The sequence below is a fragment of the Calonectris borealis genome, chromosome 4 (assembly GCF_964195595.1).
Source record: "Calonectris borealis chromosome 4, bCalBor7.hap1.2, whole genome shotgun sequence".
Lineage (NCBI taxonomy): Eukaryota > Metazoa > Chordata > Aves > Procellariiformes > Procellariidae > Calonectris > Calonectris borealis.
The window spans coordinates 56,923,187-56,938,268 of record NC_134315.1 but is presented as its reverse complement, the minus strand read 5'-3'; the positions used below and the strand labels follow the sequence as shown (position 1 = coordinate 56,938,268).

Here is a 15,082-nt window from a genome sequence, read left to right as displayed (position 1 = left end):
TACAAGGAGTATAAGCAAAGGGTGTTATTCATTTAAAATCCTTGCATGACTGCATGAGGCACTGTAGAAATACACTACCAATTTTAAAGGTTTTGGATGATGTTAGCAGGCTGTAATGGATATACTTTCTTGAATATCCTGTCAGTCATTAAATGCACATTTTGCCTTTTCATTCTGATCTCTTACTTTTGTGGTTTTTTTTAAAAGGTTTCCTCCACTGAGGACTGGTCCTACACAAGCAATTTCTCTCTCCATCGACAACACCATGAAAATGGCAATGATCAGATGCTTCAACAGATTGGGCATCATTTCAAGCTTCCCCAGAGCACAGATCCCGTAAAGAAGTTCAAAGATACCATTTACCTCACTCAGGTAACAGTGATGTTTTCAATAGAAGTAGACGTCAATACTCGTTCCATTAGATGCTGTCAACGGTTAAAACGGGGCCTATTCTGTTAGGTAATGTTCAGACTAGCTTGTCTCTCGTTTATTGGAGAGAGACTCCAATTTTCATCATAGAAGGGCTGGAATACTTGTCAGGGAATTTCCCAGAAACTGGCTCAATTGGGAGAAAATCTGGCTGCGTGTCCTACCTTGGTCCCTGTCCCCAGCTGGGCCCATTCATGAAGCTGGCTGGGGATGCAGGGATGTGCTGGCCTTCCTTGGTACACGGTTATTCCTAGTGCTACATGTTACTCCCTGTTCTAGGGTGGGTATGTTTTGCTCTTCATGTGGCCCCTGCAGGCTTACTGCTTCGATTTTTGCCGCAAGGAATACATGAGCATTTGAAACAAGATTGTTTCTAGAGAATGCAGTTCTCTATGAATGAGATTATTAGTAGCTCTTATTTTGTTATGGACTCAGATATTGATATTTTAGAGAATGTATTTTGGTTTGGTTTTTTTTCCCCCCCCAAATCGGTAGGTTATATTTTGTTCTTCATCTGTAGTAGTTTCTCTCATGCGTGTTTCTTTCTTTCTATGTGACTTTTAAATGATATTAAGTAACTTTTTAATGCTATTAGGCAAGTTTAGAGTGCTGCTACTTTTTGTTGTGTTCCAAGAATTTCAGAAACACTCTTGATGGGAATAATTGCACATTCACTAAGTTTTTAATGTTTGCGAGCTGCTGTCAGCAAGTTTTATATAAAAACAAAACACCTGGAGAACTTTAGGCACTGATGACAAGAGAACAAGGATTCGTGATGCTGTGAAATTGAAAACGGGTAAAACTTGCTCAGTGAGGTCCTGACTCAAAAAGCTATGAGAGTTTCTGCAGGGTTAAGTCCGTCAGGGCCTTATTAACAGGTTAAACAATTTAAGAATACCAAAATAAGGATAGCAAAAAGGATAAGGAGAGTAAACTTGGCTCTAGTGGTTAACTAGAAGTGTTATCTTTACCTTTTGAGCTGTCCTAAAGAATAACTTTTTCCTTTATTTTGAGACTTTCTTTTAATAGATCTCCAGCCTAGTAATATACTTTGTGAAGAAAATAACAGGCTGTTTGGCTTCTATTGAGAACTTGGCCAATGAAAAATTCTGGTTTTTAAAGACAAGGTGGGGAAGGAGAGAAGAAGTGCACAATTTTGACTGTACACTGGGAATGTGTGTTATATGTTCAGAGTATAGGAATGTGGACATCATGGTAATGTATACTGGAGGTAGTGCAGCATAATGTCATTTTGCAACTCTTGGGTTTTTTATTTACATTAATTTAAAAAAAAAATTTTAAATTTATTTTTCTTTCCATTGTCTTCCATTTGCCTTTCAAAGACCCTCTTGCCTAGTGATCTTCACTGGATGGAAGGCAGGAAGTAGCCCCTCCAGAGTTTCTCTAAAGATACTGCTTGTAAAGCTAGGAGCTGCTAAGAATAGATCTCCTTCAAGCAGAGGCCCACTGCACTGCAGGTGTATGCTCTTGAAGGCTCAAGTTTAAAGTCTTATGTGCCATTGCTGTGAAGTCAGTGTTGTATGTTAATATATACACACGTGCTTTGAAGGTAAAGTAAAATACAAAATACAATACACCAAATTTTTTTTTTTATGTGTGTTTGTTGACCAAGGTGATGCAGGCTCAATGTATAAAGACAGAAACTGAATTCTATCGTTTTAGTCAAAGTGAAATAATCAAGGGAGAAGGACACACAATGGGAGCTCTGTACTGGCAACTCAATGACATTTGGCAGGCACCTTCATGGGCTTCCTTGGGTAAGTTTTGTGACAATCTGGTAAAAAGCACAACTCTCAGTCTTGTTTTGTTTTCCTCATCTGGAAGTATCAGAATAAGAAGTATGGCTCTGCTCTCTCTTTAGGGCAACTTTGCAAACTTTGAACATGTTTCTGTCTATCCTTTAGAAATGCTTTCCAGAAGAGTGTTTTTCAGGATCATCCTAGTAGTCTGTGAAAGTGGAAGAGGGTAAAGAACAAAGCAATTCTTTTCCTATAGCAGTTTTGCTGTTTAAGTTCAGATTTGGCAGCCACCAACTCTTACCCTTGTTTTAGCAAGGTTTAGTTAAGAGAAGTTAAAATTGTATGTAACTTCTAATTTCTTAGAAATACATTTTTTTGTTTAAGCAGTATTCTCATTTCTCCCAAGGAAATATCATTGAAGGCAGACAAAGCTGCTTATTAGGAAGCAGTGATGATTAGGATTTGAGGGCACAACTCCCTTGTGAGGTAAATTTTCAACTACCCTTGCTTTTCTTATGTAGAGCTGGATCTTCCTGAAACTATGTGTGATATATCATCCAGGTTTTCCCAGAGAAATTTTGCATTTTTTGCAAGTTTAATTATTTTAAAATCAGTAAGATCAATTCTTTTAGAATTGGAGGCTTCTAAGAAATTCTGTTTCCAAAAGGGCCTGTCCTAGAAATCCCTGGTTAGATTTATTGGCTCAGCTGTGCAGATGCATGTATGTACCCAGCCACCTTGGGTGGGAGTGGACAGAGAGGGAGCTAGTGGGATAGGAGGGTAAGAAGGAGCACCCATGTATAATTATACTTGCCATAATCCCAACAGATTTGGTTGATTTTGTTGCTCCTGCCTCCCCCCCCGCCCGCCCCCCGGTAAAATGATCAAAACCTCTCCCTTCAATAGGTAGTAGTGCACTGTCAAAAGAACTACAGAACTGTGATCCTGTTCTGAGCAGGATGGGATTTAGTATATAAAGGCTAGGCATCTAAACTTCTTCTGTAGTCAGTTGGGGGAGAGATGGTTATCTCCAGATTGTGATTCATTGTGTCCTTAGCTGTCTAATAAGTGGGATGAATTATCTTCTCCATGCTGAATTTGATTTTCATAGAACTTCATATGACACCTCTCACCCAGCATGGCTTCTGAGAAGCTCTTTGTAGGAGAAGACGACTAGCTGAGGTTTGGTGTCTAACATAGTGTCAGGTGAGGTGAATCACTTTTTGTGACTAAATTATTCTGCTAATATGCTATTTATGCACATGATATCTCCTTATATATTACAGATATATTTTTCCCTTTAGAACACAAAAATGGAGTAATCAGACATATAAAGAGATAAGTCGGGCAGTAAGAAATAAGGGAGGAATGTGTGGTATGAAGGAAGTGGCTGTGTTTCATGTTCCGAACATTTTGTCTAGAAGTCATTTTGAAACGGAGAAGCTGTTCTATGGCAGCTGTGTAGGACTCGGGTAGATTCTTTTTCAGTTTTAGTTATTTCTCACATGTTCTTTTTTTCAAAATCTTTATTTAAGAATTTCATGTGTGAAGAAATATGAGTGAACTAGAAAAAACTAAGAGCTAGTGTGAAGTTCTCGATCTGACCTTAGAAAATGCCATTGGCCTTGCTTTAAAAAAAGTTAGCCCACCCCATTCTCCCCCTTTTTCTCTGGGAGATGTTTGTCCCTCTCCCTTTTACTTTTTGTTTTCTTTTCTTTTTTTTTTCTCCCCTGTATTCATGCAAGCAAAGTAACTGCAACCAACAAAGGAAGACAAACAGTAGAAGAAAAAGGCTATTTTATTTAAATGTTAAGGCAGCGGTCCAACTATAACGCTCATCTTTCTGGGCTTTCTAGACTTGTATTAGGAAATGGAATATCCCAATGTTCATTTTTATGATTCTAGCAATGGCTGATGCTCTTAGGCTTTAAGTGCCTGAAGAGAAAAAGATGCTTGGAAAAATGTCTCTTTGTAAAGACAGGTGTATTGATGGATGAAGTGATCGTGGAGACCATAAATGTCTCTTTAAGTACAGAGCTGACGTCATTGTAGAAAATATATCAAATACTTGAATTATTCATACGTTGTTGAAATTAGTTTACAGAAAAGAAGCTCAGCAGAGATACAGCTGTCCCTTTGTTTTGTTCTAGTCCCTCAGTGGAATGAGGAAAGGTTTAATATTCATTTAATTAGGCAGTGTGGTAGAGGGATTTTTGAAATGCTAATGGCTGAAATTATGCAAAACTTCAGAGAAATTAGTTTTATTTGCACTTCAAAACCACATTTCTGCATCTTGTTAGATGGCACAGTAGTATCACCAATGAATGCTTTTTATTTAAATCTGTTATTTCACAGAGAGCCATGGCGGGGGGGAGGCCTTACATAATTTCCCATACAAAGCGGAACTATTTCCTTGTGAAGTGGGAGGGAAGAAGGTAGCAAACGGTTCTCCTTTTAACTTACCTTTTAAGATGTTTGCTTGGGATTGAATGAAAACACAGCACAGCACTCCTGTCATAGTACTTCTGCCTTCGGTTCAAAACTAAAATAGCTTTTACCACAACTGGGTTTTGATTGTTAGCGCCTAGTTGTGAAGCCGGTTGTGCCATGTTGAATGCTTTAGCATCTATGCAGTGTGTTTTGGTGAGGAGCACTGCGATACACATGGCAATTTACCTCACTCCCACACAAGTGTCACCTTGAGGTACCCAACTCGGTTGTTATGAGATTACCTTGAACAGATAACGGCTTTTGTTGCAGGCTCAATATTTAGAGGCCCTGGTGAGCTGAAGCCACAGGCTATTACGGAGAATAATAGATCTGAATTCATGAGACTGAGGTGAGGAAAGAACTAACAGCGTGTTTCTCAGGTTGCATTTAATGGTGTGAAGTGATTAATTTAAAATCCGTTCCAGGGAGAACTGTTTATTCTCATTCCCGCTATCAGTGTAGAAGGCTCAGGGAAGAGTCAGAAAAAAGGGTGCTGGGGTCTCATTACAAGCCTAATTTTAGTTTCCTGTTCTGAAGTTTGATACCGCAGAGAGTACAGACCCCATGTTATTATCAGGAAAAAATTGGGGAACTTGGATTTCTTTAAGAATTCATTTAAATGTGGGGGGAGGAGGAGAATACCACCCCAGGGCTGTTTTAAATAACTTTTGACTGTTGCCTTTGGGCATGCATGTCTGTAACAGGAAAGTTTTAAGCCCAGAGATTTCTCACCATAGCTACCTGATCTCCAGATTTCTTATGTCCATTTTGGGGGCAGGGGGAGGATTTTATATGCAACTTGCCTATTTTTAAATCAAGAAATGTGATTCTGGCCTTAAGGAAATCAAGACAACAGATGAGCTGAAGAATGTGGCTTTTTTTTAATTAGTGAGCTTCAGTTTTCTGTGCTGTCTAAAGTTTCTTTGACAATTGTATTATCAAGATCCTGCTGCTTTGGAAGACGCTTCCTGTGTGAAACTGCTCCAGCAGTTGAGCTTTAGTTTTTCAAAATGGCTCTAGGTTTTTTGGGAAGGGAAGGATCCGAGGTAAGCAGACTAGTGATGTTTTCAAACATCCCAAAAAAATAGCTGTTGAACCCTAGAATGAGTTTTGAAATGGTACAAACTTTCAAGTGTGTGGTTTGTTTGCTTTTGTTTGTTGCTTGGGTTTGTTTGTTTGTGTGTTTTTCCCTGTGGAAGTGTAATGCTGAGTTCAGTCTGAGTTTTCTCCGCTGTACAGGTTTCTTGAGGATCTCTGTATCTGCTGCTGAGGGAGCAAACCTTCCCTCTTTCCCTCCAGTAGCCACTGCAATGTGGTTATGTAATCCAGTTGGAAATCAAGGCACAGCAGAAATTGAGGGTAGGGCCCATTCAAAGAGAAATGGGGTTTTATATTACACTAAGTAACAGGAACTGCTCTACTTCAGTTGCATTATTCATTTTCATATTTAAGACCGTTGAAGCCTAGATTTTCATCATGTAAATTAAGCTGAGGAAAAAATTCAAGTCAGCAGGCACTGAAACCTCAGCCCATGCTGGGTAACTTTCCTGAGCTCGTGGCGGCCTCTGTCTGAGGCCTGCAGTGAGCAGCATCTATTGCATTGGCAATTGAAATTCCTGAGAGTCTTGTGGCTGTCCTGAGGGCTTCAGAGAGTTCAGCCCCTTCCAGAGCCTGAGGTTAGATGCAGTGCCTATTTCTCATACAAGGCCTATTGCTTTTATGTTTTAGATCAGATGCTGCCCCACAGTTTACTCTTGTTTCAGATAATCCATCCCCAATCCAAATCTCTCATCTTCTCAAGTTTCATGACCCTGAAAAGTAATTTGTTAGCACACCATGGTTTTGGCGGGATTGTCCTTTAGACCACCAACGTTTTTCTGCCAGGAATTGTCCTTGGAATGCAAGAACATGGCTTTGTTCATATACTGAACAGCACCAATATGCTGAGTATGTTCATCAGTTTATCAACAGTCTGTCTGTTTTGGAGAAACTCAGCAGCCTCTCCTGAAGTTTTTTTTCAGACTTCACCTCTTTGGTTTGCTTCAGTGCTATTAACTTGAATGCCGGTGGTGTTTTGTTGGCAACAGTCTGATCTCATAGCACCGTTGAAACTTGTATGGGTTTTCCAGGCAGATACAAGCTTTTCTTGTCTGTTCTCCAAGCTAGCTGGTTGTGAGCTTCCTGAAAACAAGGTGATGTGCAAGGTGCTAAGCTGGAGCTAATGCACTTTGCTCTCCACAAAGTTCATTCGTGTCTACGTGGAATGCAGGCAGAGCATGTTCAGGTCTGCCTGTGAAAGTCACAAATGCACCCTTTAAAGACTACATCACTCTGGATTAAGTCCTTAATTATGACATGTTTGAAAGTGCTAAGAGCTTTGTACAAGCACCAAAACACAGAGAGGTAATTAGTTACTACAAAAACATATTACTAGAAATATTTTTCGGCATCCCTGGACTTTAAACCTGTTGTATAAAACAAAGAGCCAGAAACAAGAATGAAACAGTATCTAACTTTTCTTTCCTTACGAGATGATGCAGCTGACTTGCTACTTTTTTAGTGCCATTTCAATGACTAGATAATGGTTGAGCAAAGACAGAGTTAAAATGCTGACAGCGGGTGCTAGATGGAAAATTAATAGAGAAAGAAGTGGAAGCAGCTTCTCTTTCAAAATGATTGTGTAGCAGTGTTGCATCTCCCAAAATTTTTTTTGGAGAGGGCACAACATTTGATGGCTTTTCCAGTTTGTTAGTGGCAGACCTTCAAAGTATTAAAAGTAATGAGGTACAGCTTTCCATTAAAGAGGCAAAGCGAACTGATAGACGTATGTCTACGTCATGTATACTAACTTCCATAAAGTAAGTGTTGTCTCTAGATCTTGGCAAATTCATTTTGCCTAACTCAGAGTTGTCTTTGGTTTGAGAACTTGTTTTTTTGTCTTCGTTGCTATTGACGTTCCTCTAAGGAAGAACTGAAAGAGGAGGACTGAAAAAGGGGAAGAGAGCACTTTGTATAAGCACTGGAAGTCAGACTCTGTTGTCTCTTTACAGTGGTGGTAGTTTGTGGCAATGCCACCAATGCCAGCATGTTTGTCTGGATTCTCAACAACATGGATGTTCCAGCTGCTTGCTTAATGTGTAGTATGCTGTGTCAGTTTTGTTAATGTCACTTGTGTTTAAGGCTTTCTTTAACTGAGTAACAGCATAGCAATGACAGGACCAACACTTACAAAATGTGATCTTTTGGTGAAGCTCAAAGAAAAGCTTGAAAAAGCATGAAATCCCTTCCAGAGCAGAGCCTTGCCTGGAAGAAAGCAAGAGTAACTTCAGTCATTCTCTGCACCTGACAGAGGTGAAAAAGGGTGGAGGGAGATATTGTATTGCCATAGAACCAGAGAGCACAGGAAGGGATTGTGTGCCAAGGCAATCTTGGATTCAGTCTGAATCTTTCTTCCTTTTAACCCTTTTCAGAGTATGGTGGTAAGTGGAAACTGCTCCATTATTTTGCCCAGAACTTCTTTGCACCACTGCTGCCTGTGGCCTATGAAGACAAAGGTGTGTTGTACATTTACGGTGTCTCAGATCTTCATGTGGACCACAAGATGACTTTGAGGGTAAGTCACACCCCTCTCGCCACTCTTGTGTCCCTCCCGCAAAAATGTGAGAAGCTGAAATGAGCACATCCTTGTATAGAAAAGCTTCAGTAAGTCCATGCTCAAACACAATGAGGTGCAATTCTTGTCTTTAATCTTCTGAGGGGCAACCGTTATCCTTTGTTATAGTAGTGTGTACTGCTTCACAGAACAAGGAATTAATTGCCATGCTTATAGCCTGTTAGATATAGGCCTGAAATTAACTATTCTGTGGAAATTTTAAAGGGATTGTTGGTTAAATAGAACAAAGTGTGGAAAAATGGTACCTCACTACTTAATAAAACTGTTCCCTGGTTGTTAGAACTAGATTAACTGACCAAGTGGGGGGAAAAAAAGGATTGTACCATTACTTGCCAGTACTCAAACTAAACTGCTTTGGGAAAAAGAACTAGATTATTTTCTGAAATAGCAACAGAACATCTAGGTGTACTTTAATTGCAAGGTCACCTATGCAATGTCACCACTTCACAGCTGATGCCTTAACTGTTTTCTGATAATGCTATAGAAACTGATAGGATTAAGAAATCCTGAGTTGTCCTGTAGAACACAGTCTTGCTTTTCAATTTGTTATATTTTGTTGGTGTTAATCATATGGCAACCAGATCCCAAATGAATTTAGGGGCAATTTTGCACTACGAGATACAATTCCTGACATAAAGGGCGTCCCATGTGAAAAGGCTGGGAAGGATGGAAAAATAGACCTAGAGACCTGGAATGACTCACTAGTCATTTTGGAACTAGTAGTATGACTATGTCAATTCCTAGTTCACTGTTCTGTCTGGTGGGCTGCCATGAATTTTCAGATTTACAAGGTTACTTATATTTAGTAATACATAATATAGAAAATGGTTGCAATTTCTGGATAGTCAGTTCTTAGAGTAGGACTGCACTTAATGAAATTGTTTATTTCTGGTCTGAGTTATTGTAACAGGCTTAAATTCAGGATAATGTGAGAGAAGTATTGGCAGTAGGGTAGTTCTGACAAATATTGTATTTCGCACTTCAAGCAAATTTGGAACTTTAAATTAATTTTTGAAAGGAGTTAGGATCTGTTCCTGCCTGTAGACCCCTCTTGAGGTCAAAAATAACCTACAATGTATGAAGGGATAGAATGCTGTAATTTTCATTAAGCATCTATCTTCCAAATTATGCACTTTTAAATTTTTTTTTTTTTTTTAAATTTAAGATAAGGGTGCATTCATAATGCATGCGTAATCTCTGGGAATATATATTTTACTGTATTAATATAACTTCCATGATCCCTTTTAAGATGACGCAGCTTGCTTCTGTTTAACAGTGATTGTGCAGAAGCTCTAGATAACCCAGTTGGGTTACATCAGATAACACTGAGCAATCTCAAGAAAATCCTTTGTTTCACCTGATAGAGGTGTTTGACTTTTTTTAATCAGGGAGGGGAGGAAAAAGAGTCAACAGACTAGTCACTTACTAATTCCATTTTCCAGCACTCTCTTGGCAGGAATTGGCAACCCCCTTCTCTCAAGGAGCCTGGAGAAAACAAAAAGCCTTGCAGATCAAGAAGAACAACAGATGCAGACTGTTTGAAACTAACTTCTTTTTAGGTTTATATAATGATCTAATTATTATGCCGTATCGATTGTTTAAATCTTCGTGGAGTTTCTTGCTAGGTGGAAATCAGCTGGTACTGTCAGGAGAACGTCTCTTGCAATGAGCAATCCAAAACCTAGGATGCTGGGTTATCTTCACAGATGTAACTTTTCTTCTAAGCTTTGTGCTCTCTCAACATGCTTGATAGGTCGTTGTGCACGCCTGGAGTTCTTTGGAGCCAGTATGCACCCTTGCCAAAGACAGTGTGACTGTTAAAGCACAAAGTGCTGTCCCCATCTACAAGGAGTCCATAAATGACTTGCTGGAAAGATGCAGAAATTGTACCAGGAAAAGCTGCGTTATTACTTTCTGTCTTGTGGGAGAAGGCGGGCTCCAGAGTCCTACGAACCATCACTTCCTTTCATCTCTAAAAGATGCTGTAGGATTAGAAAACACCCATCTTAGTGTAAGCATCAGCCATGCTAAATTACTGTATTTGGTTTTGCTAATCTTACTGTTTTGAGTTGTTTGCCTGCTATGCGGGTGTCTGATTCCACTGAATGTCGTTTCTCCTTAGCTGTTGCAATTCTAGCTTCCATGTTGAGTTCAAAATCAGATTCCCACCCCCCCACCGCACCCCCCCGTGTCACTATATGCATATCAAAATGACACTGATAGGAGTTTGGTGGTTTGGTTTTTTTTTTGGTGGGTTTTTTGTTTGGGTTTGGTTTTGTTTTAAATAATGAAGTCTCCATTTCATTTGTTCTGACTGTCTTTCACCTGACTGCATTGCTCTTGTCATTATTTTTGTCCCTAGATAGCAAATAGCATCATGGCAAGTGTTTTGGCTTGCAGACAGTACTGTTTGTTAGTACTAGGTGATGCTAGTTCAGTTGAGCGTGGAGTGCATTATTGTCAGCAGTATTTCCTCTTGAAGTGCTCAAATTCTCAGATCAGTACCATTGCTAACATGCAATATTGCATGCTCCTTTCCTCCTTCTGCAAATCTTTGCCCTCCAGCTAAGGGTTCTGATTTGCGTAATAGTGATTATTTCTTAATATCTGGCAAGTGTGTCCGTCTCCTGAACAGGCACAAAAAGCATCCATGTTGTATAATGCTGTCATTTAGTCCATTTGCTGCTTTTCCCTAGATTTCTTCCACTCCTAGCAAGCGTGCTCTGTATAGAGAGAGCAAGCGTGCTCTGTGTGTGTGTACACACATCTTGTTAAGCCTCACTTCTTAGCATATAAATCTTATTGCAAAATTCTTAATCAGCAGATTGGCAGGATGGGGGACCTGTGCATTCTCACATTTGGCTTCCAAACTGCAGCTTTGCTCTTTAGAGCTAAACTAAACAAGGGGAGAATAGAGGTCTTCAATCTCTTTGAATCTGGACCAGCATAATTGCTTTACAAAAAAGAAAATGGGCCAGATTTTTCCCCTCTTATCTCTTACCTCAGCATGGCCTGCCTCCTGAGTATACAAAGGAAAGAAATCAGCCCGTTTTTATTTCTTTTTTTTCAGCTGGTGGCACAATCTGGAGTTTGAGTCATGCTGGTTTTTTTGGTGGATGACATAATCAAAAATAAAAGTTCTGCAACTGGAGCATCGTTGGGAAATTTCACTCCTTTTTCCCACGGCTGTGTTGTCTCTGCAGTACTAACTAATACGGACAGCTAGCAAGGATAAATGCAAAGTGGTTATTTTAAGAAAGTATGCAGCTCTGATTTAAAAAATCATTCTGTTTTGTGAGAAGCTGGTGCTTCTATACATAGTTACTAATAAACTAACAAGACTTTCAAATACATTGCTAATCCAAGTGCTACTCTTCATAGCATTGGTTTTAAAGACATGAAGACTTTAGTTCAGAAAACACAAAATGTAAAGGATGTGTGCTTTTTCTTAAAAATGAATAGTGGTGTTTTTCTTGTAAGCGGGATGTAATTTCTGCACTTAACATAATTTGTCTGCTTTATATATATAGTTAATTGGTATTTGAAAATGTTGTAGCATATTTCATGATGGTGAATGGGGAGTGCTGCATAAAAATGCATCCTGGTTGTGTTTTTAAGCCTCTCTGAGATTAACTACTGATAGAATTTAATACAAAACATTATACCTTGTCCTGATATTTCACAACATAGTTGCCTTCTAAATGTAGTGCAAGGACTTCACTGCCATGTTCCATTAAGATGAGGTGACCTCCTGTGTTACTGTCATTTTTACCATCTTTTGCTTCTGTGTATTTCTATTACTGATGTAATTGGAAAGGCCAGCTACTTTAGTAGTTGTGAATTTATAGATTGAGTGAAGTGTGTTGGTGAAAGGACAAATCTCTTTCACTGCAGTAAGTATAGGATACCAGTACTAGGTACAAGTCAGATTACCATTTATTCAGTTATCTTTGTAAGAAGATGGTAGAGTGATAACACTTCATGGCATTTTTCCACAATCTTTAGTATTCTGTAGGAAGGCTATAATAACATTTGCAGTTTTTTCGTGATTCTTGCATATGAATCCTGTTGGTTTGAGCTTTTGTTCCAGAAGAGATTTCCATAAGAGAATAGTAATTTTGATCAAATGTGGTTGTTCTGTCTGTTTTACCGACATGCAGGTCTTCCCCAGTTTGGGTGTAACTGGGTTCTTATTTAACATGTATATTTTCATTCATTTATTTATTTATTTCTCTTCCAGGCCTCTGTATCCCAACAAGATGACATTTATGTATTTGTTCTTCAGACCACTGCAATTGCTCCTTTTGTTTCTCTGGATGTAGGGAGTATAAAAGGCAGATTTAGTGATAATGGTTTCCTCATGACCGAAAAGAAGAAAGTGGTTGTGTTTTATCCTTGGGAACCTACCAGTGTTGAAGAACTAGAAGAGTCACTAACCTTGACCTCTCTGGTGGACATTGTCTAAGGATACTTCATTTCCTTCTAGATAAGGAGTGAAACAGGAAGAGGAAAAAATTAGAAGAATTTTACTAAAGTTGAAGTGATGTACAATTTGAGCTGACTGGAGAACATACTGTTTATTCCTGACATGTGTGAATTTTAACTGCTGGTCTTCAATGTAAAGATACCAACAGCAAAGCTTGCATATAATATATCTGGTGCATTGAAAATAAGGCTTTCTCAGGTAATTGGAAAAATATATCCCATGTATAAAATAGAAGGGGTGAGTTGGTGCAGGAGAGCTGGTCTGAGCTCTCCAGTTCACAGGAGATGAATTACTGGGTTGTGGGAAAAGGAATGGGGAGAAGAGTTGACCAAAGGTGCAAAGAGAAAGGAGGCAGTACAGAGAAGAAATGGTCATGTGAGATGACCACAGAGTTACAAGTGACTGCTTTTTCTCTAGTTGATGCATAGTGCAGGGGCTGCTGTTCTCGCTCAGGCATTGCTGCGCAGCCATTCTGTTACCCCCTGGCATTCCTCACGAGTGGCCCTGTGCTCCACACTGATCTTCCTCTCCTTCCAGAAGAAGAGTTGGCTTAGTTTGTTTATCAAGCAAATTGTCATAATTCTGGTTTGTTGTGTTTTTGTGTGCATGCACGCTACCTTTAAAATACAGACATCAACATCTTAAAATACAAAACCTCAACATCTTAATTTTGCTTCTTTGTGTGTGGGTTCCCATAGAAGACACTGTTGACTCATGATTAGCTCTGGTGGCACATTGAACTCCTTAGTCCATACAAAGTAATGGTGCTTCACCTTCTATTCTGTTTTCGAGTATGTTGTTTTTAAAATGTTTAGGTTTCCCATAGAAATATCATCTCACTTTGGCATTTGTACAAAAAAAAAAAGCTTGCTTCAGCATGGGGGGCTGCCGTAGCCTGTGGAGCTGAAAGCCTGAGGATTTGGCTGTCCGGAAATCCAGGCCACAGAGCTGTGCCGAAGTTGGAACCGGGAGTTGTTTTCTTGCAGTGATCACAGTTTTAATGGGCAAAGAGATAAGCATACTGATGCTCGACGATCTCTGGTGCTTTTTGAATTGGGCGTTAACCAAAACTGACATACTCCTGAGCAAGAGGAAAAACTTAAAGATTAAAGGGAAATGGTAAATGGAACTTACTTACAAATGCTTTATTAGGTCACCAAAACAGCTAACGGCAGCTGCATGGGAGGGCTCCTCTGATTCAAAGCTTGTCCTAGTTGAAAGAAAACATGAAAGCAATCAAAATATGTATATGTATCTGCAATGTTTATAGGTTATATAAAATAAATAAGGAAAATGATAGTAATGAATAAAACTTAACAGTTAGAAAATGCAGACATTGATAAAGAAATTTAAAAGTTATCCAAGAGGCGTCCTGGGCCAACAATACAAGAAAAATCCTTCAGTTTTTTTCAGTGTCCTGGAATCAAAGTGGAATCAAAGCAGCAATAGAGTCAATATAAGGTAAGGATGAAAAAACATGGAGAAAATATGGAATAAATATGATTAATAAATATTGCTGCAGTGTATTAAGAAGAGGGCAGGTTGGTTGATGTTTTTCTCTTACATTGATGTAGAAATGTCTCTTCCAGCAACATCTAGATAGAATTTAAAATACTTAGTAGTATTAAATAAATAAAACTTTGACAGAATTACTTGTTTCAAAGATAACCAAGAGGACCATCTGAAGGTTAATGATATTTGTTCTTAGTGCATCTCAGGATATGAGTGAAGTTTCAGAGATATAGAGAAGAGCTTTTGGATTGCTAGAAGCCATAAACCATGAATTTGGATAACTGTGACCTTTTTTAGCCTGTCAGGAATTTTAGGCAAAATCATGAAAGAAATGATGTGGTACATGATCGATAATTGATGAAGTGGCTATGCAACTAATGCCCATCAGCACCGTTATGCAGAAGAGCATTCTTTTACAAAATTTTTTTTTTTGCTGTTGCTTTCTGTGATTACCAGATTAGCATTAAAAGGTTCAAACAATTTTAAAATTATTGTTATTTTTGAAGGTCAGAAGCTCCCTAAAGAGTGGGTCCATTCTTTCTCACTGGAAAGCTTTAATTCAGCACTAGGTGCTGTTATGAAAGATTAGCAATTGCTCAAACCAAATGCTTAAGCTCAAAACAGAATTTAATGGGGGAGGTTCACTTCCATTATTCTCTTAATACCCTTAGTATGTTCTTTTGTTTTCCTGGTGTTGTAGCAGGTATGTATTTATAGATGCTATTTTCTTCT

At 38.9% G+C, this 15,082-nt stretch overlaps 1 protein-coding gene across 25 annotated transcripts in view; it reads left to right on the top strand.

Annotated features, from left to right (window-relative positions):
• The window catches only part of MANBA (mannosidase beta), a 61,961-nt gene that overhangs the window by 34,165 nt on the left and 12,714 nt on the right, over positions 1 to 15,082 (top strand). For 19 of the 25 annotated variants that reach the window (XM_075149647.1, XM_075149644.1, XM_075149643.1 and 16 more), the window contains 5 exons: positions 208 to 372; positions 2,063 to 2,207; positions 8,150 to 8,292; positions 10,106 to 10,363; positions 12,593 to 14,299. In XM_075149647.1, coding sequence (XP_075005748.1) covers positions 208 to 372; positions 2,063 to 2,207; positions 8,150 to 8,292; positions 10,106 to 10,363; positions 12,593 to 12,817 — 936 coding nt within the window. In that variant the 3' untranslated portion in view covers positions 12,818 to 14,299. Of the gene's footprint in view, positions 1 to 207; positions 373 to 2,062; positions 2,208 to 4,949; positions 5,029 to 8,149; positions 8,293 to 10,105; positions 10,364 to 12,592; positions 14,300 to 15,082 lie in introns of all 25 variants that reach the window. The other 6 variants (XM_075149639.1, XM_075149641.1, XM_075149657.1 and 3 more) reach the window with 5 other exon arrangements.